General features: G+C 38.5%; 1 protein-coding gene across 1 annotated transcript in view; it reads left to right on the top strand.

Annotated features, from left to right (window-relative positions):
* Positions 1-25,450, top strand: part of FNDC3B (fibronectin type III domain containing 3B) — a 290,599-nt gene that overhangs the window by 116,383 nt on the left and 148,766 nt on the right. The window contains exon 3 of the mRNA XM_065876048.1: positions 6,107-6,183. Coding sequence (XP_065732120.1) covers positions 6,107-6,183 — 77 coding nt within the window. The remainder of the gene's footprint in view (positions 1-6,106; positions 6,184-25,450) is intronic.

The raw sequence follows: 25,450 nt of genomic DNA on the forward strand, positions 1-25,450 counted from the left end.
TGCTGTGTATGCTTATTGTCTTTTAACCTACTAAGTCAGAGGTTATCACCTGAGAACTTGTTAGAAATGCTAGCTCTTAAGACCCACCCCCAGTCTTCTGATTCTGAAACTATGGGAAGTGGAGTTTAGCAATCTGGATTTTCAGAAACCCTCTGGGTGATTTTGATGCACACTAAAGTTTCAGAACCACTGCACTAGAGTTTAAGCTTAGGTTAGAACCTGTGCTTTATTTTATTACCTTTGTATTCCTTTTAGTTCTCTTGTGGGATTAATTAGTGTTGAATAGCTTTAAAAAAATCAGTGTTCCCCAAAGTGTCTACATAATCTCTTCACTCGTCTACATGTCTTAAATCACCGTGAATAACTGGAGATTCATTATTAGACATTCACAAGGTTCACCAGAAGACCTCACATTTTGTATTCAGTCTTAGACCCTTGGCAAACAGCACAAGTGTACTTTTTTTTTTTTAATTTATTTATTTTTGGCTGCGTTGGGTCTTCATTGCTGTGTGCGGGCTCCTCATTGTGGTGGCTTCTCTTGTTGTAGAGCACGGGCTTCAGTAGTTGTGGCATGTGAGCTCGGTGGTTCACGGGCTCTAGAGCGCAGGCTCAGTAGTTGTGGCACACGGACTTAGTTGCTCCGCGGCATGTGGGATCTTCCCGGACCAGGGCTCGAACCTGTGTCCCCTGCATTGGCAGGCAGATTCTTAACCACTGCGCCACCAGGGAAGCCTGCAGTGTACTTTTATTTAGACCGTTTGTTTTGATAAGTGCTTTCACCATAATTATCTGGTTACCTATTAGCTGTGGCCTTATCCATATGACTACTTTAATGAGCAAGAAATTATCTTTTGACTATTTAGAAAGACTCAGGTGTCTTTTTATTTTTTTAAATAAAGTTCATTGGATTTTATCACATCAGTGTTTTGCCCTTGCTTTATTTTTCTCATTAGCTTTCCTTTATCTTGCTATGTTGTGATCTCAGTCCTCTTACATCCTTCCCCGCCCCCCCGCCACCCCTTTCATCCTCTTTGAACAAAATAATATTTGTTAATAAGCTAAGAATGTGATTTATTACTACTAATGGCTGTTGTTGAAAGTAGCCATTTGGACACACAAGTACCAGTTTATAGACAATTACAGTCATAACATTCTACTTATTCACTACTTGTTTACCTACTGGCAAGTATTCAGTTTATAAAAAATACCATTTCAAAATGTCAAAATTGTGGTGTAATTAATTATTTATACCTAATCTATTTCTGAGACTAATTTAATGATAATACATACCCTGGATTCCCATTTTCCACCAATTTCAGATGTCTAAACCTCATTTGTACATTCTCCTCGAGTCAGTTAACTCTTCTCCCAGGATGGGTGAATATTCTGAATATAGTATCAGAGCAAGGGGTATCTACATGTGTGGGCTCTGGGGGGGATCCCTGGTAGCAGGGAAGAAGCACAGAGTGAAGCAGAATGGTTGTACAGCCATGGCAGGGGCTTAGAAGCTCTCCATGAGCCATGTGTCCCTAGAAATACAACATTGCTGGACTTTCCTTCAGTCTCTTTGATGTGAGAATAAAGTTGTAGGATCATTGCATGAATTACTGTTGGTTGAATAATTAAGCCGCTCTCCAACCTTTCTTGTTCACAGTTTGCTGTAAGTAAATGAAAAATCAATTCATTAACAAATGCTAGCAGACTTTTAAGATGTTAGACCATGAACTTGCATATTGTGGTTAAATTTTTTAATGACTATAAACTGATCATAGTTCTTGTTTGTGTCTCACATCTTGTTCAATGAAAAAAAAGGGCATGTTCATTGCAGCACTCTTTACAGTAGCCAGGAGATGGAAGCAACCTAAGTGTCCATCGATAGATGAATGGATAAAGAAGACGTGGCACATATATACAATGGAATATTACTCAGCCATAAAAAGAAACGAAATTGAGTTATTTGTAGTGAGGTGGATGGACCTAGAGTCTATCATACAGAATGAAGTAAGTCAGAAAGAGAAAAACAAATACCATATGCTAACACATATATATGGAATCTAGAAAAAAAAATGGTTCTCATGAACCTAGGGGCAGGACAGGGATAAAGACGCAGAGTTAGAGAATGGACTTGAGGACACGGGGAGGGGGAAGGGGGAGGGGTAAGCTGGGACGAAGTGAGAGAGTGGCATGGACTTATATACACTATCAAATATAAAATAGCTAGTGGGAAGCAGCAGCATAGCACAGGGAGATCAGCTTGGTGCTTTGTGACCACCTAGGGGTGGGATAAGGAGGGTGGGAGGGAGATGAGAGGGAGGGGATATCGGGATATATGTATGCGTATAGCTGACTCACTTTGTTATACAGCAGAAACTAACACAACATTGTAAAACAATTATACTCCAATAAAGATGTTAAAAAAAAAAAAGAAAAAGGGGGGGTTCTTGACTGTTGAAGTCACAGCCTGAAATTGGTCAAATTTCCCAAGGCATTTTTTTCATAGAATTACTTGGGTTTTAGCAAACATTCTAGTTCCAGTTCTAGAAATTGTACGTGTGACATCTTTCATCTGTCTGTGGAAGAGTTCATGTGGTCTCTAGCTGAGCTTCTTAATTAGTTTCTCAAAAAAAAAAAAAAAAAACCTGAAGTAGTTTGGAAGTGTATGTTTGTGTTCAAATTATTTAACCTATGTGTATGTATATTTGTGTAGACCTACCTTTATGTAAGAAGAGTGTTTAATAAAGAGGGTTCCGGATATCTTAAGAGATTTAAAAAGTTTTTTTCCAAAAAGTTTAATAGATGGATGGTTTCCCAATACAGTCAGAAAGGAAGTTAGTTTGGGGAGATTGTGTGCCTTTTTTACCCCTCACATATCCAGTGTTGGTGGTTTGAACAAGAAGAGAACCATTTTCCACATATTCTCAGGGCTATATCCTTTCAGTCTTCTGTGTTATGAGATTATCGATTAAAAATCAAAAGGAATCTAGTAGTTCTAAAAGTTTAGGAAGAGAAGTTTGTGTTTTAATTAGGGAAGAATTATAATAGTATCAGGAGGTTCTCAAACACAAACTGTTGAGCAGAGGCATAAACTCACTGATCGGGAGATAAGTATTTAGGGAGACAATAACTTTTCTCATACCACCATTGTGAAAGGGATTTTATTTTCCTAGCTTTTAAACTCCTGAATGCCTGTGTATGCAATGGTTTATTTCAGAAAGGAGAGAAACCTTAGGGTTCTAGGGCAGAGCTGAGTTTCAGAAACCATTACTGTATATTTCGCAAGGCTTTTTGAAAGGGTTTTGATGACAGTGACAAGAGAAAGGGGGAACAAGCATGTTAAAGTCATTTGGCCACTTTTGAAACCAAGGCCAGGAAGAAAACATTTTCTGGCTGTAAATCATTTACTTGTCCTACATTCTTTAAAGCATTTTATACAAATGACTTTAACAGTTTTAGGGGTCATGCCTGGGGTTAAGAGACTGTTTGCCTGGTATACATTTTGGTGATTAAAAAGTAATACTTTATTGAAGTGGTAGCATTTCTGTTCACACTCTGCCCTGTGAATTATTTGATATTTATCTGATGAGGAAGGTTTGCCTCATAAGTCAGTATTGTACAAAGAGTATGCGTGTTGACTATGTGTTACAAGGACATGTACTGTTAAAAAAATAGTGCTTAAAATGTAATTGTAATGAAAGAACAGGAAAAAACAAACTATAAATAAAAAAAGAAAAATTGTAAAGATTGCTAACATTTTGATGAGTGATTATTATGCCATGCACAGTCCTAAATGCTTTTACATGTATCATTGAATTTAGTCTTTAAACACAAACCTATGAGGTAGGGATTGTTATTCTTATTGACAAGTGAGGCATAGAAAGGCTAAGTGAATCGTCCAACGTCACACAACCAGTGTGAATAGTGAGGTGGGAAATGAAACCAGGCAGAGGCCACGCTCTTAATGCCTGCTTATAGAGCTGAGTGCATTGACCCTTGGATTTCAAAGATAGTACTCAGGCTAAGAGTGAAATCGTTGTCTATGATTTTTAAGTGAATCAATTCAAATAGAAATATTTAGTAAATACCTAAATGTCTTAATGGCTGTGGCAAAAATGCTAAAGCTGATGAGAAAGATGGATTTGGAAGGTGAATTTGGAAAGTGCCTTCAGTGATTGCTGGATGTATTAGCTGGAATCGTACTTAAAAATACAGTGGGATTGTGGAATTATCCATTCTTATGGCATCGTCATCCTTTTCTTTAACTGATTACGAGTGTGTTACTATGTGAGAGACTACTGTGGTATTTTGTATGTGTTCAGAGATTATCAGATAGTTTAGTACTTTGGCATATTGTCCATGAAGTTGCAGCAACTCTAGTCGTGTGGAATGTTACATGAATATTCAGATCTTTTCTGCGCTTCTCCTATATGTTTTTCCTATACTTGTAGACCTTTTGATGGGCACCCCAGCATCCCTGTCCCTCCACACTTTTCCTGAGAAGTAGTTGTAACATTGGATTGTACTGTGAGGTGAAAGATGCATTGTGCTTATATGTAAGTGCAGCACTGGGTGGCAGGGTCTGTCTTCTTTTGCCAAGAAAAGTGTTGTATTTTTCTTGGTTTTCGTTACAGCAGAGCAATTTTCATTGCCGGAAGCACAACACACATCAGGAGAAAGCAAATAAACAACACAGGGCACTTGGAGCCAGGAAGTCGCATCTCAAGACTAGAAACACAGCTTTGGATTGACATTTGGGACATGGGTTGCTAAATAGGGGAGCCACCTGTCAAACTGAAAACCAGTGACCTGTGGTTCTTATACTTTCAGGGAAACCATTTAGTCATAGGATCTTTGGAAGGGTGCCAGAAGTTGATTTTGATGTTACGACAATCAGTTTCCTTGTAATTAAATATTAACTCAAACTATGTCTTAGGTAACCGAGCTTTGCCTTGCCTTTCATTGTTTCCTTAGACATGCGATTAACATTTGTTGAATTTAATATTTTGAAACTAACCTCTTGTTAATTGAATGCTTTACTTTGAAATAATCCAAGTAAATTTGGTATGAGTATTCCTAATAGTGTCTAGTTTTAAAATATAATCTGTTTTTACCCCCTGCCTTATAAGAGACTTGTCAAATTCAGTTGGTTTGGAGTATTTTAAAGGTTTCTTCTATGTCAAATTAATGGCATGTTACAGTAACTTATTGAAAATAATAATCGAAATGAAAATTATAAACCCAAAGTCTATAGGAGCTTTTTAAACCAGAGGAGATAAACTCATTAAAAATTTATTTACTTAAGCATATATTGATAATACATTCTTTTAAAGGGAAAAAAGGAAACTTTTTGCCCTACTTTGTTAGACTACTCTTAACTGAGCAGCCTTAATTTATGGAACTTGAGGCTTTGGGAATCATTAAATATTTATAAAGATGCTCATAGGGACTTCCCTGGTGGCGCAGGGGTTGAGAATCTGCCTGCCAGTGCCAGGGACACAGGTTCGATCCCTGGTCAGGGAAGATCCCACATGCCGTGGGGCAACTAAGCCCCTGCTGTGCTTGTGCCTGTACAACTAACGAGCCTGTGCTCTAGAGCTCGCGAGCCACAACTACTGAGCCTGAGTGCCACAACTACTGAGTCCGAGCGCCACAACCTCTGAAACCTGTGCACCCTAGAGCCTGCGTGCTGCAGCTACTGAGCCCGCGTGCTGCAACTCCTGAAGCCTGTGTGCCTAGGGCCCGTGCTCCGCAACAAGAGAAGCCTCCGCAATGAGAAACCCGTGCACCACAACGAAGAATAGCCCCCGCTCGCCGCAGCTAGAGAAAGCCTGTGCACAGCAATGAAGACCCAGCGCAGCCAAAAAACAATATTAAAAAAAAAAAAAAAAAAGATGCTCATAGCTGTTCTCCTACCCCCACCCCCTTAACTTATGGAGCTGGAGAATTCGTTTTCATTTGTGATTTCCCGTCTAAGGCACGAGGTACCAATTACTGAAGAGAAAATAGTCAGTGATTCTCTTCAGTTTTGATAATATTTTAAAATACCAATGATTAGTTTGAATAATGTATATTTCTTCAGTTGTTAATATCTTACTCTTGCCTCTTTTAGGGCCTGCTGAAGTTCCCATGATGTCACCCAATGGCTCCATTCCTCCCATCCATGTGCCTCCAGGTTATATTTCACAGGTAAATCATTTAATAGACTTCTCTACTCACTATGGGCACTGTCATTATTCCAACACAAAATATGGCCTCAAAACCGTATTCCAGGATTAATTTAGTTAGGATAATGCTAGAGTTGTGGGGTTTTCCTGTTTTAGTTTTTGATTTTTGTTTGTGTGGCACCACATGGTCCTTCCTGAATCTTGCTGCTTGACGTGCCAGAAAGTCAGCGGGAGGGAAACACAGCAGGGTTACCAGGCTGCCCTCCTCTGAGGTGGGTTTCATACTTGACCATTTGATGGTGGTTCCTTCATTGAGTCTCCTGCCTTAGAGACTTCCTTCTACCTGTACCACAATTTGCTAGAAAAAAAAACTTGTAGACTTAATTAGTGAAAAATATCAAAGGAGACATATAGTTAACATAAATAGGGTCTGCCTTCTGTTATAGGAGTCCCATTTTTCTGTAATGTGTCATGACTTGGGCTTGATAAATTACTGAATATGATGTGAGAACTTCACTGTTTGTACTTAAATTTCTCTGAAATTGGATTATTTCTTAAGTAAAAAAAAAAAAAAAAAAAAACAATAGCTGTTTAAAAAGTAGTAGCAGGGGGGCTTCCCTGGTGGCGCAGTGGTTGGGAGTCTGCCTGCCCATGCAGGGGACACGGGTTTGTGCCCCAGTCTGGGAAGATCTCACATGCCGTGGAGTGGCTAGGCCCGTGAGCCATGGCCGCTGAGCCTACGCATCCAGAGCCTGTGCTCCGCAACGGGAGAGGCCACAACAGTGAGAGGCCCGCGTACCGGAAAAAAAAAAAAAAAAAAAAAAAAAAAACCAAAATAAAACAAAAAAACGTAGTAGCAGGACTTCCCTGGCAGTCCAGTGGGTAGGACTCGGCACTTTCACTGCAGAGGTTGCAGTTTCAATCCCTGGTCAGGGAACTAAGATCCCACAGCCTCTCAGTTCGCCCCCCTCCAAAAAAAAAAAAAAAAATTAGTAGCAGCAATTTCAGAGGTGTGTTGGAAAGATTAAAAAAAAAAAAAGTTAAAGGATAAAGTTGTACTCCTGTTCCTGGATAAGGTTTAAAGTCTTCAGGCCTGGAACATGGGCATCTGTATATACTTTTGTTTTTTGTCCTCAGTTCCTAAAACAACTTGAACTCTCCCTGCACTACTTCCTCCCCAAATACCTAACTAACCAACTGTTTTTCTCTCTTTCTGCCACTATTGTACTTTTTTTCTGATTATAATGGCATCTTATATTCATTGGAAAAAATCTGAGAAGGCAGAAGAGTAGAAAAAAAGAAAATATTTGAAATTTTACTACCCACAGAAGACGATAATCTTTGTGTTAACATTTTTTGGATTATAGTCTTCCAGGTATTTTTTTCTTTCTCTCTTTGTCTGCTTTTAAAATGGTTTAAAAATCTGTAATTTTCATTTTCAGTGATTTTGCTGGGGTGAAAAAATTGGCAGCTACATAGGAAAATTGCTGAAGTGCAGGCAGGAATCAAAGAAGATTTATCCTTCTCTGATGTAAAAATTTATCCATTTCTTCACTGTCTAAGGCATAGTGCAGCCACTATAATTTCATTTTTTCCATCCTTCTTTTATGTGAGCCAATTTGACATCTTTTTTTTTGGAGGAGCCAGAATGTTGGCCCATCTTCCCCCTGTTGCAAGTAAATGGCTTGTTTTACACAAGTCTTTGTAAATAAGGAACACTGAAGGAGAAAAGGGTGCAGAGCAAGCCCTTCCAGCCAGGACACACGATGGTGGATCCCATTCACATCACCAGTCAATTAACAGAAAAGAACAAGGAATGTAGGATTCCATTATGTCTCCCACTCATTTATTTGAGGAAGTGTTTCATTCCCTTGAACCAGAGTACAGTTCTCACCATTGTGATGGCTGAAATAACACCTCCTTTTATGCTAAATGCCCACTTAGGAATACCAGTTAAAAATTGAACATTCTAGTGGAGAGAAGCTGTAATGTGCTTTTTCTTGCTAGTGGTGTTGCTGTGATTGTATTAACTGCCAAACATTTATTAGGATTCCTAGGAAAAATAGAAACTTTTAGATCTTGATGTATTTCTGATTCTGAAATACTTATATAGAAAATCTAAGTAGAAAGAGGAAAAACAGAACTGTAAACTTACTTTTTCATAAAGCTGATGATGGAAGCATAGTGAAACACTTTCTGAACTCAGAATTATGGCAGAAAGTGCTAGGAGATATTTGAAGAATAGTAAAAATGGAATAAGTTGGACTCCAAATTGGAAAAGAACAAGAAGCAGTCTGTAAGGCACGTATTCAACTCTTTTTAGACTGAGCTGTGTGCTCAGAAGATGGGCCCAGAGTTAAATAACCTTCAGTGGTAGCATTAAAACTTGAATGATATTTGACAGTGAAGTGTCTTAAGTAAAAGTGATTATTATAATGAAGAAAATTGAGAACCTGAAGAGGTACAACATCTTCTTTAAGGCTGACCGTATACACACTTGAAAGGAATGAAGAAGGTTGGAAACCAAGTATAAAATGTCTTAGGAGACTTATGAAGGAGCAAAATACATTTTTGTTATGCACTTGTGGGAAGAAATAATCACTTAAAAAAAAATCCTCCTCCTGGCTAGACATGTGAGAATGCCCAATACTAGTCTGTCCCTGTGCAGTCTGTCCCTCTACACCTTAACCCTACAGTCCTTTTCCTCAAATACATGCGGCTTCCTTGTTCAGATCTAGAGTTGGGTGTACATTGCGTAGCGGTACAGTTAAAGGTCTCTGTTGTAGTATATGGATTCTTAATATTCAACCCTGTCCTCCTTTTGAGAGTCACCTTTTCCTATTGCCCCACATTGCTACCACCTTAAACCTCTGTCCGCTGGCTTTTTCTCAGCTTAATACTCTTGTGCCCATTATTTCTCTCTTCTTGGAGAACTCTAGAGCCCTTCTTTGTCTGACAGTTCAATAATTCTTCAATGCAAATACCCCTCCTCAATGTGACCACTTTAGAACCTCTAACACAGAGATGGTTGTTTTTGTTTTGTTTTTGTTTTTGTTTTTTTCCAGCATCTTTGGTACTTTGTCCCCATCTCTGTCATGAAACACAATACATTTTATAACCATCCCCAAGAATCTTAGTGCTTCATTGGGATTATATCTGAGAATTTAGAATACTGCCTGGTACGTAGTAGGTACTTGATAAGTGCTTTTAAATGTAAGTGATTGGCCAACCTGAAATAAAGTAAATACAGGATAGATTCATAGGTTTGGTTCAAAGATTTGCAGGTTCAAGTAGAGCAGTAATATGCCTGATAGCTGGAAAATTAGCAAGATCAGAGTGATGTATACCTGCAAGGAATGAAATACTCTGAATGTGGATTTAAGAGAGAGAAGTGCCAAGATAGTTCAGTAGAGGAAGGAATAGTCTCTTCAACAAATAGTGCAGGGACAACTGGTTATCCAGATGCAACAGAATGAAGTTGGACCTCTACCTCACACCATATACAAAAATTAACTCAAAATGGATCATAGATGTAAGAACTAAAACTGTATAACTCTAGGAGTAAAATTTTGTAACCTCGGATTAGGCAATGGAATCTTAGATGTGACACCAAAAGCACAAGCAGGAAAAGAAGAAAACAGATAAATTTGACTTCATCCAAATTACAACCTTTTGTGCTTCCAAGGTACCATCAACAAAATGAAAAGAGAACTCATAGATTGGGAGAAAATATATGCAAATCATATATTTTAGAAGGGACTTGTATCAAGAATATATAAGGAAATCTTAACAGCTCAAGAATAAAAAGACAAACAACCCAGTTTAAATATGGGCAAAGGATCAGAATAGACATTCTCCAGAAACAATGTACAAATGGCCAAATAGTACATGAAAAGATGGTGAACATCACTTAACCATCAGGGAAATGAAATCAAAACCACAGCGCAATATACTTCACACACACTAGGATGGCTTTAGTCAAAGAGACAAGTAGGAACAAGTGTTGGCAAGGATGTGGAGCAGGTGGAACCCTCATACACTGCCTGAGGTCATGTAAAATGGTACAGCTGCTTAGAAGATAGTCTGGCATTTCCTCATGGTTAAATAGAGAGTTATTTACCACGTGACTCTGCTATTCCACTACTAGGTAAATACCCAAGAGGAGAGAAAACATACGTTTATACACAAAAAAAGCTTGTACATGAATATTCATAGCAGCACTATTCATATTAACCCCAATGTGGAAACAACCCAAATGTCCATCAGCTTATGAATGGATAAACATGTTGTGATATATCCATAAAATGGACTATTATTCAGCCATAAGAAGGAATGAAGTACTTATACATGCTAAAAAGTGGACGAACCTTGAAAGTATTGTGCTAAGTGAAAGAAGCCAGACACAAAAGCCATATACAGTATCATTCCATTTATATATAATGTTCAGAATAGGCAAATCCATAGACACTGATAATGTATTAGTTGTTGCCGAGGGCTGGGGGAGAGAGTATTAGGGAGTTGCTGCTAGTGGGTATGGTATTCTTTTGGGGGTGATGACAGTGTTCTGGAAATAAATAGTGGTAATGGTCACTCCACTCTGAATATACTAAAAACCAACTGAATCAGACACTTTAGAAGAATGGATTTTGCGGTATGTAAATTACACCTCAATAAAGCTATTACAAAAGAGGAGGGAGGGAAAGATAGTGACTAGTCCTAACTATTAATCAGCAGACAGTGGTACAGCTGGGAAAAATGGCCCAGCCTGTCTTGGTGCCTGTGTTGATGGTGGTAATAACTACTGCGTATGCTGTGCACTCTGCTAAATGCTTTATTTACGTTTCTGGTTTTCACCATCCTAACTTTACATACGAGGAAGCTAAGGCCCTGAGTTGAACCAGGATCGCAACCCAGGCATTTCTGAACTCACTGACCTTTTTCCCACTATGATGTGATCTCTAAGTCAGTGACAGAGCCTACTTTGATGGGTATACAGTTGACCCTTGAAGAACATGAGTTGAAACTGCGCAGGTCCACTTATACGTGGATTTTTTTCAGTACTAAATACTCAGTACTACACGATGCGTGGTTGGTTGAGTCCGTGGATGAGGAGCTACAGATAAGGAGAGCTGATTATAAGTTATTTGTGGACTTTTGACTGTGAGGCGGGTCAGTGCCCCTGACGGCCACCTTGTTCAAGGATTAACTGTATTTACTTCATGTTACATTGCTTTTTGACAGTGTGAGTGTGGATGTGTGGTGTGTCTACCTGTGCATCTCTAATACTAAAACCCTAGCTACTCATATATGAGATGGTACATTATTGTAAGAAAATTGAAGAGAGAGGCAAGTAAATGATTAAAGACATTACAGTCACTCTAAACCGAGTCAATGGGGAATTTCTTGGTTGTAGCATTCATTCCATACTTCAGTAGCTTTAAGTGCTTGAGAGATAAATTGATAAACTTGATCAAGTTGACAAAATACCAATGTCAGTAATGAGCAGATGATCTTATAGAAAGACAAACGTGGAGTTGAGACAGCTCTGCTGTGACGCACGGTCAACAGCACAGCCTGTGTTTTCTTAGTTTGGGAAGGACTGACCCTGTGGGCTTTAGAGATAGTGTGGACTAGGGCAGGAGAACAGTGGAACCTTCTCTGAGATAGTGAGCGTTTCTTTGTTGTAGTGTGAGTGTGTGTTTTGTGCTTTACTTTTTGGTGGGAGGCTGGGGGAGGTTTGAGGAAAATGTGATCTGACATTTTCGACTTGAGAGAAAATACAGGCTGAGTTTTTGTGGGTTTTTTTTCCCCACCTGTGAGAAAGTGGATTTAGGTGAGAGGGAATTTAATTTAGCCTTATCCACTTATCACCATTATTTCCATTATGTAAAAGCATTCATTAGTGTCATTAGGGTTGAAGCTATGGGAAAAGAGGGCGAGCTAGGAAGAACATGGACATTACTTGAAAAGGCTTTTGCCTTCGTATTCCACCATGGCTATTTCTGTGTAGCTTATACAAACTCTTTTGCCACATAGGTGAATGCCTACCTGATGTGGCAGAGGGAAGAATTAAGAGAAATGCTATGTAAGGTGTATACTCCACAGTGGGCATTCACTACGTGGTAGCTATTAGAATGAAGAGGCCTGTTAGAACAATTTCAGTGAAAGTTTGGCAGAATTTGCCTTCCTCAATACACATTGAGATCATGCCATATGAAGCAAATTTTTCCTTTCATTGTATACTTCCCTAGTTTTTCTTAAATTTTTTTAACCTCATCATTAACTTTTGAAGAATTTATATATAAAAATTTCTTAAGCAGATGCCTTGAGTTTTATGTTCCATGCTTCCATAGTAATTTATGAAACATTTTCAAAAGTTACAGGGAAAGGTTTCATGTAGACCCCCAGATTTAAAAAGCATATGAAGAGACAAAGTGAAACATCCAAGTTAATATTCCATCATTTGAGAAACCACTCTTCTTTTTCCAGGTTAATTGATGTAACCTAAAAACTTCAGAGTAGTCAAAATAAGTGTTTCTGTTGTTATAGCAGAAGTCCACACTTTAACCCATTCCATTGTTTTGGGGATTAGTTAGTGGGTAAATACCTGTTGAAATTATATATATTCCATTTCTCTTGACCGGGGAGAGACAAGAAATCTATTTAAAAACATGTTGAAATTTTGGTTTGGTTGATCATTCTCCACTGAGGCTTGTTTTAAGAGTTGGCCAGAAATCAGAGCCCTGTGGAGAAACAATGGGGCCTGTTAGGTGGAAGCCATGGAATGCTTTCCTACATTTTGTTCAGCCAGGTCGGCTGAGCTATGAGCATTAGCTTCAACTGCTTCCCTTTGGTAATTACAACCTGGTGTTAAACTAATGCTGTGCTTCAACCTTCAACGTTGTAAAAATGATGAGCAGGAAGGAACATGGGGCATTGCCCTGTGCCTGGGTAGACCAAGAATCAGACCCATTTGGCGGCCAATAATAAGAAAATAGGAATCTCTTTCAAAACTTTAAATCCTCTGGAAAAATTGACCTTTCAATAGGAAGTTAGGAAGATGTTTCACAGTGAACAGTGTGTGTGCACACAGAGTGTGCATGGGTGTTGGGAGCTTCTGTGGAAAAGAGCAGAGGACTTACATACCCATTCTGTTTTAGTTTCTATCATCATCAGATTTACAATAACTTTATTTTCATTTTATGGCTTATTTTGTCTGAGGAGCGATTACAGACAAGGTTGGCGATGGTAAATTAAAGAGATGTACCCTCCCCTCAAAGCATTGTGCAAGTTTTCTCTTTCTGAGTCCTCTGTCTCCCTGTTCTGCATTTTCTCTTGGATTTCTTTACTTTGTTTCTACGATCCTGGCATTGTGACCTAATAGAACACAGGATTAGCAGGATGAAATATGTGTCCTGTTCAACACTGTATCTCTAGTTCCTTGAAAGGTGTCAAGTACATACTAGGCATTTATTAAAATTTGGCTGACTTTTAGAGTCATTTTTATCTTGTGGAGGGAGGAGGGCAAAGGAAAGTGAGGATCTCTGAGGTTCTTTTCTAATCTAAAATTAGAGGATTCTCCTGTACTGTTCATACTGCTCCTTAAGAAGGAGACCAAGAGAGAATATAAGTAAGTTTCCGTAAGCAATCATTACCAAAACAGTGGGGCACACTTTTTTGGGATTTAGCATTCTATTGAGTAGAATGCTATTCTTCACTTCTACAGAAAAATGATAGTTGATTTGATAGTTGATTTTCATAGTAATAATATTGAGAAGATGTCACATCTAGAAATGACTTCTGAATCATTGATAAGGATTAAATTATGCACATTACATTATATGATTTTATCACACAATTATTGTAGTCTGTCTTTCTGAATTAGCAACCCACTTTTGTCATATGTGACAACTTTTCTTAGAAAATCACATTTGCCCAACCTTTGAGCACAAAACTGAACCAAAGTTAAGTGGTTATATTCCTACACACTCTTTGAAACTCATCAGGTTTACAAACTTGGACTTACAGTTGTTTTGCTTTGTAATAAATATCTGATTATCAACAGCACAGATTCTTAATCCTTTCTCGTGCCATGGAACCCACTGCCAAACTGATGAGCATTTTTAAGTGTAAAATATACAATTCATAGACACAATCTAGAACAGCCTGCCTGTGTTTCCATGGATGTATATGTGTCCGAGAAGCTGCACTGAAAAGATGTTATTGGCTGTGTCTTCTGTGCTGGTCAATGGAGAGGTGCTGGAGGAACAGCAACAGTTATTCCCGTTGATTCCTGCTATTAATAGCTTTATTAATATCTTTTAAAAAAATTGAACAGTTGATTTACAGTTGATTTACAGTTGGTTTACAATGTTGTGTTAATCTCTGCTGTACAGCAAAGTGATTCAGTTATACATACATACATATATATATATATATACACACATTTTTAAAACATTCTTTTCCATTATGATTTATCTCAGGACATTGAATATAGTTCTCTGTGCTATACAGTAGGACCTTGTTGTTTGTTATTAATATCTTAAAGGCAGCTCAGTTTGGCACAAATTAAGCCATCAGATTGCTACTTACTGTTTATCTTCCAACAAATATTCTGTTCCTTAAAACAGCATTTCCATCTAGTCTGAAATAATTGTTTGGTCCATTTTATTAATTGAAACTCTATGGATGTAACTCTTTTCACTTGTCCAATGTTCTCATGCTCCGTACATATCCTGGGGAGTATTAGATTTGATTTTTGATCTTCAGATGTGGTTCTTTTTGGTATTTAGGTTGGTAATATACAATAAAATATGACAAAAGGCACAGCATTTCTAGTGAGAGTGCTTGGGTATGAATCTTGTCACCCATTTAGCTGGCCTTAGGTTAATTACTTAATTGCTCCTGAAGATTCTTAATCCAGAATTTAGGACTATGATGTTGCCTATGTTCGAGGATCTTCTGAGTATTATGCGAGTTATGTGCCGAGCACTTTATACGTTATTAAGTTACTTAGCTCTCTCTAAATAGGGCCTCTCTGTCCCTCAAACTGGGGGCAACTGCCCCTCAAGCTAGGGTAGCAAAGATGTGGTAATGGAGCTGGCAGCAGCTGAGGACCCAACAGCAATTCTGTGGTTCATAAGATGTGTCTCAAACCTTGCTGGGCTTCCTTCTTAATGTCCCCTCAGCTATATAGCATTACATACTTTACTGAAGACGTTGGATTAAAAGAGATACCACAGAAGATGTACTTGTTTCCATACTCCTCTCCAGCCTTCAGTGGTTTTAGTTATAAATCACTCGACAGTCACCTGGAAAGAGCCCTGTCTGTTTAGTAAAGTACTGAAAGTTGATTTCATTTATATTTGCCCTAGTTGTGCTCCTTTTTCCAGATTAAAGATTTATGTAAGTGTGAGTGGTTTTTCTGTGTATAAAAGTGTTAGTACATATAAAGCCACCAGAGTGAGGCTTGCCATTTATGAGGGTATCTCCTTATACTGGTCACCTCTTTTTATTTATTTATTTTTTAACATCTTTATTGGAGTATAATTGCTTTACAATGGTGTGTTAGTTTCTGCTTTATAACAAAGTGAATCAGTTATACATATACGTATATCCCCATATCTCCTCCCTCTTGCGTCTCCCTCCCTCCCACCCTCCCTATCCCACCCCTCTAGGTGGTCACAAAGCACAGAGCTGATCTCCCTGTGCTGTGCGGCTGCTTCCCACTAGCTATCTATTTTACATTTGGTAGTGTATATATGTCAATGCCACTCTCTCACTTTGTCCCAGCTTACCCTTCCCCTCCCCATATCCTCAAGTCCATTCTCTAGCATGTCTGTGTCTTTATTCCTGTCTTGCCCCTAGGTTCTTCATGACCATTTTTTGACTTACTTCACTCTGTATGACAGACTCTAGGTCCATCCACCTCACTACAAATAACTCAATTTCGTTTCTTTTTATGGCTGAGTAATATTCCATTGTATATATGTGCCACATCTTCTTTATCCATTCATCCGATGATGGACATTTAGGTTGTTTCCATCTCCTGGCTATTGTAAATAGAGCTGCCATGAACGTTGTGGTACATGACTCTTTTTGAGTTATGGTTTTCTCAGGGTATATGCCCAGTAGTGGGATTGTTGGGTCGTATGGTCACCTCTGTACAAGTTTGTCTGTAAGATTCATGCTCTAAAATACTGAAGACAAGTGCCATATCAGTACCTTCAACTTGTGATTCCCCGTTTAGCAACCTCAGATTTGTTATCTGGATCTAACCATTCCCTTGTCACTCTATACCTTAGCCATTGCCTGAAGTTGGCATGTGCATTAAAAATTACGCACCAATGGAAAATTTAAGGTTTCTAGGTATAAATGAGTGTGGGGGTAAAATGTTTGGGGAATTTTTATTCATTCATGAATCGCCTTATTACTTAAATCCTTAAGTTTGGTTACCTGTGAAGCATATGAAATTAGTTGTTTACTTAATCATTGGCAAGAACTGTTTCAGAAAAGTAGCTGGAATTTTCAAGGAACTTTTTCTTTTCTTGATTCAGAGAGGATGTTGATTATCAATCTGCAACTCCTCTGCAGGATAATCCTTTGATATTATATAAAGGGCTTTTAGAAACCCAGAAATGTCACCAATAATTTATTTTTCCATTCTGCTACAAAAATAACCATGCTATGTGGCAAGAGGAGCTGGTCCTAAACCTAGAGGGTTTATTGTCTCAGACCATTCATGATATTGTTACACTGGAAAGAGCAGATAGTATTTCATCAGTGTTGGGCTGTAACAGATGTGAAGAGAAAGGAGATTGAGAAGTAACATTTGATGTTTTCAGCCACAGTTATGATTATTAAGTTTGAACGGACAGAAAAGTAAGTCGGGAGATTTGAGAAATACATTGAATCCTGCCACGTTTTTAAGTCAAGTAACTTCATCTGTAAAATAGAATCACTACTTGGCTCCTGTAGTTCTTTGGTTGCCCTTTGAATATTCCTTTATCCTAATTTTCTCTTTCTTCTAAGGTACTTGGTGATGGTTGTAGGAGTTTCATCCATCTATAGGAGCAAAAAGGGGATTGGGCTGGAGAAAGTACAGTCCGTATGTTTTAAGTCTCTCCCTCCGTGAAGAACAAACTTGTACTCTTTCGTATTGTTTACTATATTAGAAAATACAGAGTGAGGAGTCAGTGCAGAAAGGAAAGGTGAGAAATAATGCTTCCTTATTCCTGGTTGGTGAGGATAAAGTAAAATCACTCAACTGCATTTGGATTTGAAGTAGAACTTATATAGGAAATGTGTAAATTTTCTGTGTCTTTCTTATAGTAAAATCATACTTATTTAAAATGAGAGTGTCAAGGATAACAGATCTGGAATTGAGTTTAGATTTTCTGAAACTTTAGAGTATGATGTCTAAACTAAGATATATACCTGAATTATGGGGTGGGTTGAATTTGATAAAGAATGTGTTAATAACTTTTTCTAGACATCAAATCTAAAAGAGAAAAAAAATTTTTTTTGCTTGCTTTTCCATTCATTTGTTGGTTAGCTAACATATATTGAGAGCCCCCTGTGTACCCGGGTATCTTGAGGGTCTTGGAGTTGGTGGGAGACACAGATCTGTAATCTGCATTACAGGATAGAGATGCTGGTGGAGAGGTGAGCACCAGTCTGGCTGGCAGAAGCCTGGACTGTTTGCCTGCCCGTCCCTCTGTCCATGCAGCTGTTTCATGTTGCCCAGACTTTTCTTCTCCTTGTTCACTGCTCAGTTTTAGCTGAGACTTCTTCCCTTACCAGAATAGCCTGGGAGCCCTCTTTTAAGTATGTTGGCCACAGTTAGGAAGTGAGTCTGAGCCTAACTTTCACAAACACATTAGGTCCCAGTTTTCTGTGTGCAGCAGCTCGCTCAAGCAGTCCCGATTTGCACGCTACCTGCATGCACGCGGGCTCACGTGTGTCCACATGCAGTCTGTTCTGCCCACATCTGGGATCATCACTGGCCATTGGGGCAGCCTGTTAAAATTTTTCTTTTGCCTCCTACCATTGAAGCTCTTTTGATTCTTGTTGTTTGCAGCCCAGAAGAAGTAGAAGGAGAGAGTTTTAGGAACTGAGGAGTTTTGTTAAAATTCCTGTGGAGCGTTTCAGTTCAATAAGGAGAAGAACTACCTTCTCTGTCAACACGAGAAAGGATCATCAAAACATAAGTGTCTTTAAGATGTCCATTTTAGTTCTCGGACTCAAAATTGCACCCCACCTCCCTCCCCCGCCAATTCCTCCCATAGCTCTCTGACCTTGTGTGTGTTAGCTTAACTTTACTGAGCTTCATTCCTTTTCTGTCTCAAATGGGGGTAACTGTATTTGCCTCCCAGGGTTGTTGGGAAGATTTAGTGAGGTGGTAATAGTAGTAATTGCTAGGTAAGGTTTATCTATTATGTATCAGTTACTGTTCCAGGACCTTAACATGCTGCTGCCTTATTTCAGGTAGAAGATATTAAAGCAGAGCAGCAGGTATTCAGTAAATATTGTTTGTATCTTGAATCCTTTCACATCTCTTAATAACCTATTTCTAACGGTTCATTATTTACATATTTATTTCGCAGCATACCTAACTCCTGTATGATTCTTTACATAATGAAAACTTGGGAGTATAGACCAGAATGAAATCTGGTTCTGCAGTTGAACCAGTTGTACATTTTAATCATGCTGTGCGTTGGTTTTCTCATGTACAACGGGATGCTAATATCTAGTTCTCCAGTAGTTGAGGAAGTCACATGAGGTAACAGGTGACAAGCAGCTGGCAGGCCACAGGCACTGGCTGTGACTTGCTTTCTCCTCTCCCTCCCTGCTGCTCCCATTAGCTCTCCCTCTTGCTGTTGCCCCCAGGCTATCTCATTTTGTTTTAGCAGTTCTCTTGGTCATACTTCTAAAAACACTGGTGTGAGGAAGGCATACATTCTCTCTGTTTAACCTTTTGTGCCTCATTTTCTAGCCTCTCATCCATGTGTATAAGCCACAGGATAGCAGAGGGCACTAGGCACATAGAAGTTCCTCAGTAAATACTTATTGAGTAGAATAAAAGGACGTGATAAAGATTCAAACTAGCTGCTGTTTGCCATCAAGCTTTCTTCCTTACTTAGCTAGAGAAAGGTGGCTGGGTTTTAGTCCAGGAGGATAAATGCATTACTTTTTGAAGAGAGGTTTTTTTGGTTTTTGCGGTGCAGGGGGGGCTGTTTGCTTTGTTTTTTGTTTTTGTTTTAAGCGGACAAGAATGGTAGAACTTAAGATAGGAGGCTCTGAGAGGTGGCGTGTTAATTTGCTAAGGCCACCATAACAAAGTGTCATAGACTGGGCGGCTTAAACAACAGAAATTATTTCCTCACAGTTCCTCAGGCTATCAGTTTGGTTTCTTTTAAGGCCTCTTTCATTGGCTTGTTGATGGCCTTCTTCCTTTGCTGTCCTCACATGGTCTTCCCTCTGCCTGTCTGTGTCCTAATTTCCTTTTCTTATATGGATATCAGTCATGTCTGATTAGGACCCACCCATATGACCTCATTTTACCATAATTACTTCATTAAGGGCCCTATCTCCAAATACAGTCACATGCTGAGGTACTGCGGGTTAGGACATAAATATATGAATTGGTGCGGGGCAGGGAGGAGGACACATAATTCAGTCCATAACAGGTGGCAGCCTTGAGGACCTGGCACAGTGATGTTTTCCAAGGATCTGTGCTCTCTGGAGAAGGTGAGTGTTCCGTTGAGTCACAGGGGAAAAAAATCTAGATGAAGAATACTTGGTTTTCATTTCTGAAAAAACAGTACTTTGTTCAGATTTCTGAACAGAACTCACTAGGACTCAAGCTAATTTTTCTCTTTGTTTTTACGCTAGATAAATCTTAATGTTTAGCACCTATTTTTTTCCCACTTTTGAATATCCAGTGCTTAGCTCATAGTATGTATCAGGAAATAGTTGTTGAATTGAGTACAGGTGATTTGTCTGCCTCTGGACATTGTCCCAATTTCACTCACCCCAAAAGGAAATGAATTGTCTTTTCCATGGTCGTTTATGAAGACTAAAGGCACATTTTTATTGTCTCAGGATTTTTAGACTGAACTCTTTCTGATGTCTGAATTCTTCTGCTACAGTAATATATTTCTTTATGAACCGTATTTTTTAAAGAATGTTATTGCCACCGTTTCCTGAGTTGCTTATTATCTTGTGCGTTATTATCGCTCCTCAGACTTTGGAGGAACATAGGCATAATTTCCTTAGATCAAAACTGCATTTGATAATTAAATATGCTACAGTTTGTGTTATGGAAGAACAATAAACAAAATACTCGGTACAAATTTTTTGATTTTTGTTTCTGATTATTTCAGAATATTTCATTTCATAAAAATATTTTTAGTCATAAGGTAGGCTTTGATTGGCAAGGAGCAGGTTTCCAAAAGTATCCCCTCACACTTGTACATGTAAATAGACTTCTTTCACAAATAGCACAGAATAATTTAAGATAATTACATATGGGACTATCAAACAGTCTTCATATATGCAGGCAGTTTGCGGTTTCAGGAAGCTACTTAGTTCTCTAACTGGAAATCTATTTTTTGGTGAATAGTAATTTATACTTCAGATTTATTAATTTTTGTAATTAGTGGACATATTATTCTTATAAAATATAGTAGTAAAAAGATAATGTTTCAGCTCTGTATCTCTTTTGTTTTTTTTTTTTTTCCCCTTGACTGGAATTCTTACTTTTGTTAGTGCTTTTTGCCCAACTTTTTTTTTTAAGCACTTTAACCAGTCAGAAACTATATGATGAAATGAAAGTAATTTCTCTTCATTGTAACTACCCCTGTTTACAAGCCCAGGGTTGTTCTTCATATTTAGTGAGATCCCTGTTCTTCTTGTACTACCTCAGTCAAGTCTGTATAGGCTGCTTGATCATTGGAAGTTTTACGTTGACTGAAATAATGTAGGTTGTAGGCTTCTAGAAAACAAGTACTTTTGCTTCTGTGCCCTTCCATTGTCTAGCACGGGATTGAAAGAAGATTGTATGAAAGAGGGACATCTGGAATATGCCTTACTTTTTTCTTAATAGCTAGTGGCAGGGCCGAGGGAAAGAAGACACTATAGAATAATGCATGTTTATATGAGATGGTAAGAAAAACCCGTATTTATACTAAAATTATAAAAAATGTGCTACCATATTCATGCTCTGTGTGTTAGACAAAATAGAAGATGCTTGAAATAAACAAATGGGACCTAATCAAACTTATAAGCTTTTGCACAGCAAAGGAAACTATAAACAAAACAAAAAGACAACCTCTGGAAGGGGAGAAAATATTTGTAACTGATGCAACCTACAAGAGCTCAATTTCCAAAATATACACACAGCTCATACAACTCAATAACAATAACAACAACAAAAAACAAACAAAATCCCAATCAAAATATGGGCAGAAGACCTAAATAGACATTTCTCCAAAGAAGACATACAGATGGCCAATAGGCACATGAAAAGATGTTCAACATCACTAATTGTTAGAGAAATGCAAATCAAAACTACAAAGAGGTATCACCTCACACTGGTCGGAATGGCCATCATTAAAAAGTCTGTAAATAACAAAGGCTGGAGAGGGTGTGGAGAAAAGGGAACCCTCCTACACGGTTGCTGGGAATGTAAAGTGGTGCAGCCACTATGGAAAACAGTATGTAGGTTCCTTAAGAAACTAAAAATAGAGTTGCCGTATGATCCAGCAATCTCACTGCTGGACATATATCTGGAGAAAGCTGTAATTCGAAAAGATACACGGACCCCAGTGTTCATAGTAGCACTATATACAGTAGCCAAAACATGGAATCAACCTAAATGTCCATCGACAAATGAATGGATAAAGACGATGTGGTATATATACACAGTGGAATACTAGTCAGCCAAAAAAAAAAAAAAATGAATGAAATAATGCCATTTGCAGCAACATGCATGGACCTAGAGATTATCATACTAAGTGAAGTAAGCCAGACAAAAACAAATATCGCATGATATCACTTATATGTGAAATCTGAAGTAGGATACAAATAAACTTACTTACAGAACAGAAACAGACTCAGGCATAGAAAACAAACTTGTGGTTACCAAAGGGGAAAGCGAGGGTGGTGGAGGAGGGATAAATTAGGGTTTGGGGATTAGCAGATACAAACTATTGGGTTGACCAAAAAGTTTGTCTGGTTTTCTTGTAAGCTGGCTCGAGTAGCACTTAGTTGTCTTTAACTTCATTCAAAACAATGTTAGATTGTATTGTGACAGCTGTCATATCAGCGTGCATTAAAAAAAAAAAAATCAAAATTGGTGAATTTTTGCATAGCCATTTTAATATTGAAGATGGAAGAAAAAGCAACATTGTCAGCATATTATGCTTTATTGTTTCAAGAAAGGTAAAGATGCAACTTAAACACAAAAAATTTCTGCAGTGTATGGAGCAGGTACTGCGACTGATCGAACGTGTCAAAAGTGGTTTGCGAAGTTTCGTGCTGGAGATTTCTGGCTGGACGGTGTTCCACTGTTGGGTAGACCAGTTGAAGTTGATAGCGTCCAAATCAAGACATTAATTGAAAACAATCAACGTATACCACATAGGAAATAGCTGACATACTCAAAATATCCAAATCAAGCATTGAAAATCATTTGCATCAGCTTGGCTATGTGAATCGCTTTGATGTTTGGGTTCCACATAAATTAAGTGCAAAAAACCTTCTTGACCATATCACCTCACGGGATTCTCTACTGAAACATATCGAAAATGTTCTGTTTTTAAAACATTGTGACAGGCGTGAAAAGTGGATACTGTACAATGATGTGGAATGGAAGAGATCGTGGGGCAAGCGAAATGAGCCACCACCAACCAAACCAAAGGCCGGTCTTCATCCAAAGAAGGGGATGTTGTATATATGGTGGGATTGGAAGGGAGTCCTCTATTACGAGGTCCTTCCAGAGAACCAAAGGATTAATTCCAACAAGAACTGCTCCCAAGTAGACCAACTGAAAGCAGCACCTGATGAAAAGCATCTGGAATTAGTCAAGGGAAAATGCAGAATCTTCCATCAGGATAATGCAAAACCGCATGTTTCCTTGATGACCAGGCAAAAACTGTTACAGCTTGGCTGGGAAGTTCTGATTCATCCTCTGTATTCACCAGACATTGCACCTTCAGATTTCCACTTATTTCGGTCTTTACAAAATTCTCTTAATGGAAAAAATTTCAGTTCCCTGGAAGACTGTACAAGGCACCTGGAAAAGTTCTTTGGTCAAAAAAAATAGAAAGTTTTGGGAAGATGGAATTATGAAGTTGCCTGAAAAATGGCAGAAGGTAGTGGAACAAAACAGTGAATACGTTGTTCAATAAAGTTCTTGGTGAAAATGAAAAATGTCTTTTATTTTTACTTAAAAACTAAAGGAACTTTTTGGCCAACCCAATGCTATATATAAAATAGATAAACAGCAAGGTCCTACTGTATAGAACTGGGAACTATATTCAGTATCCTGAAATAAACTATAATGGAAAAGAATACATATATATGCATATGTATAATTGAATCACTGCTGTACAACAGAAACTAACACAATATTGCAAATCAACTATAATTCAATAAAGAAAAAAAACAGAAGATGCTTTGATGGTAATTATTAGTGTATACATTAGAATTTCTAGTGTCATGGTTTAAGCACCATTTCACATATACCTGTAACTTAGCAGCCTAAATGAGGCTAATGTGATTAACTTGCCAAGGCCAGGAAGGGGTTACATTTAATAAAGAATATGTAAAAAGCTACATCCTGAGCTTTAGTAGGGAGTATGACTCAGAATCTTAATTTTAAGGAGTTACTATTGCTTTATTAATAAACTATTAACATAGTAGTTAATTCTGAAGCTATTATATTAATAGGTTCATTAATAAACAAAGATTTTTTTTTTTCTTAACATAAGGATTAATGGCTCTTGGGCTTCCCTGGTGGCGCAGTGGTTGAGAGTCCACCTGCCAATGCAGGGGATGCGGGTTCGTGCCCCAGTCCAGGAAGATCCCACATGCTGCGGAGCTGCTGGACCCGTGAGCCATGGCCGCTGAGCCTGCGCGTCCGGAGCCTGTGCTCCACAATGGGAGAGGCCACGACAGTGAGAGGCCCGCGTACAGCAAAAAAAAAAAAAGATTAATGGCTATTAATTAAAATTAAACCTATCTTGTTCACTGAAGTACAGACTAATGTTGATAAACTTGCCATTTTGTCTCAAGCAGTATTTTAGGAAACAAAGCTTACTATTATTTTTTTTATTAGAATGCTTTAGACATGATTAAGTCATTTTATTTTGACCTATAATCAGCCTCCTGAGATGTAATGAGAAGTCTATTTCAATACACAAGTTTAATTTTCAGGGGTTTTTTTTGTTTTGTTTTTTTTTTTTTAAGACAAAATTTCCTATCAGTGTCTGTACCTGATTGTCTTAAGCTAGATTAGGCCATCTGGTCTCTTTGGAAGCCTTGTTCTGGCTTCTAGGTTTATTCTTGTGGCGTCATTGTCCCCTTTTTTTGCAGGGCCCTAATGCAGGGGCCATGCTCTCACCTGTCCCAGCCCTACCAGTTCTTTGAGGTCCCTGAAGCCTGCTCTGATTCTGCCATTTCATGCTCTTGTTCTCTGTACCCCAGGCTTTACCTTTGGATTATGGTTTCTGTTGTATTTTTTCTTATCTTGTGTCTCAACAAAATTGTTTGCTCCTAGAGCAGGTAGCATGCAGTTGGCCACAGAGGCAATAAATATTGGCTTTGTACTGCCTTATGTTACCTTCCTTGGTTGAATTTTTTAAAAATCATTTGAAGAAAGTATAGATAGAATGTTGATGGGCTCACTCTGCGCACAGGAGGTCCCCGGTCACAATGTCTCCTTCACAACGCTCGGTACATCGTCAGGACATCTTGGGAGCAAAGGTGTCCTCGGTTTGGGATTGCTCAAGTGTTTGAAGGGTTGGGATCCCTCATTTCATCCACAACCTTGGTTCCAGATTAAATGACCTTTAGGTACTATTATGGGTTCTGAAGTTAATGTTACCTTGGTTTCCTGAAGCCCCAGTGTCATGGAACTGTGCTTGCTAAAGCAGGAATGGGGTTGGGTGTTATGGGGTAGACGTGGAAGCTCAGCCCTCTAAGGCATATTTACGTGGCCCAGAAAGTCTCTTTCTGGAAAACCACCAGCTAAAATTCATTTAACTAGTTGAATTAGAGAATAAGAA

This window comes from Phocoena phocoena, chromosome 4 (assembly GCF_963924675.1).
Source record: "Phocoena phocoena chromosome 4, mPhoPho1.1, whole genome shotgun sequence".
NCBI lineage: Eukaryota > Metazoa > Chordata > Mammalia > Artiodactyla > Phocoenidae > Phocoena > Phocoena phocoena.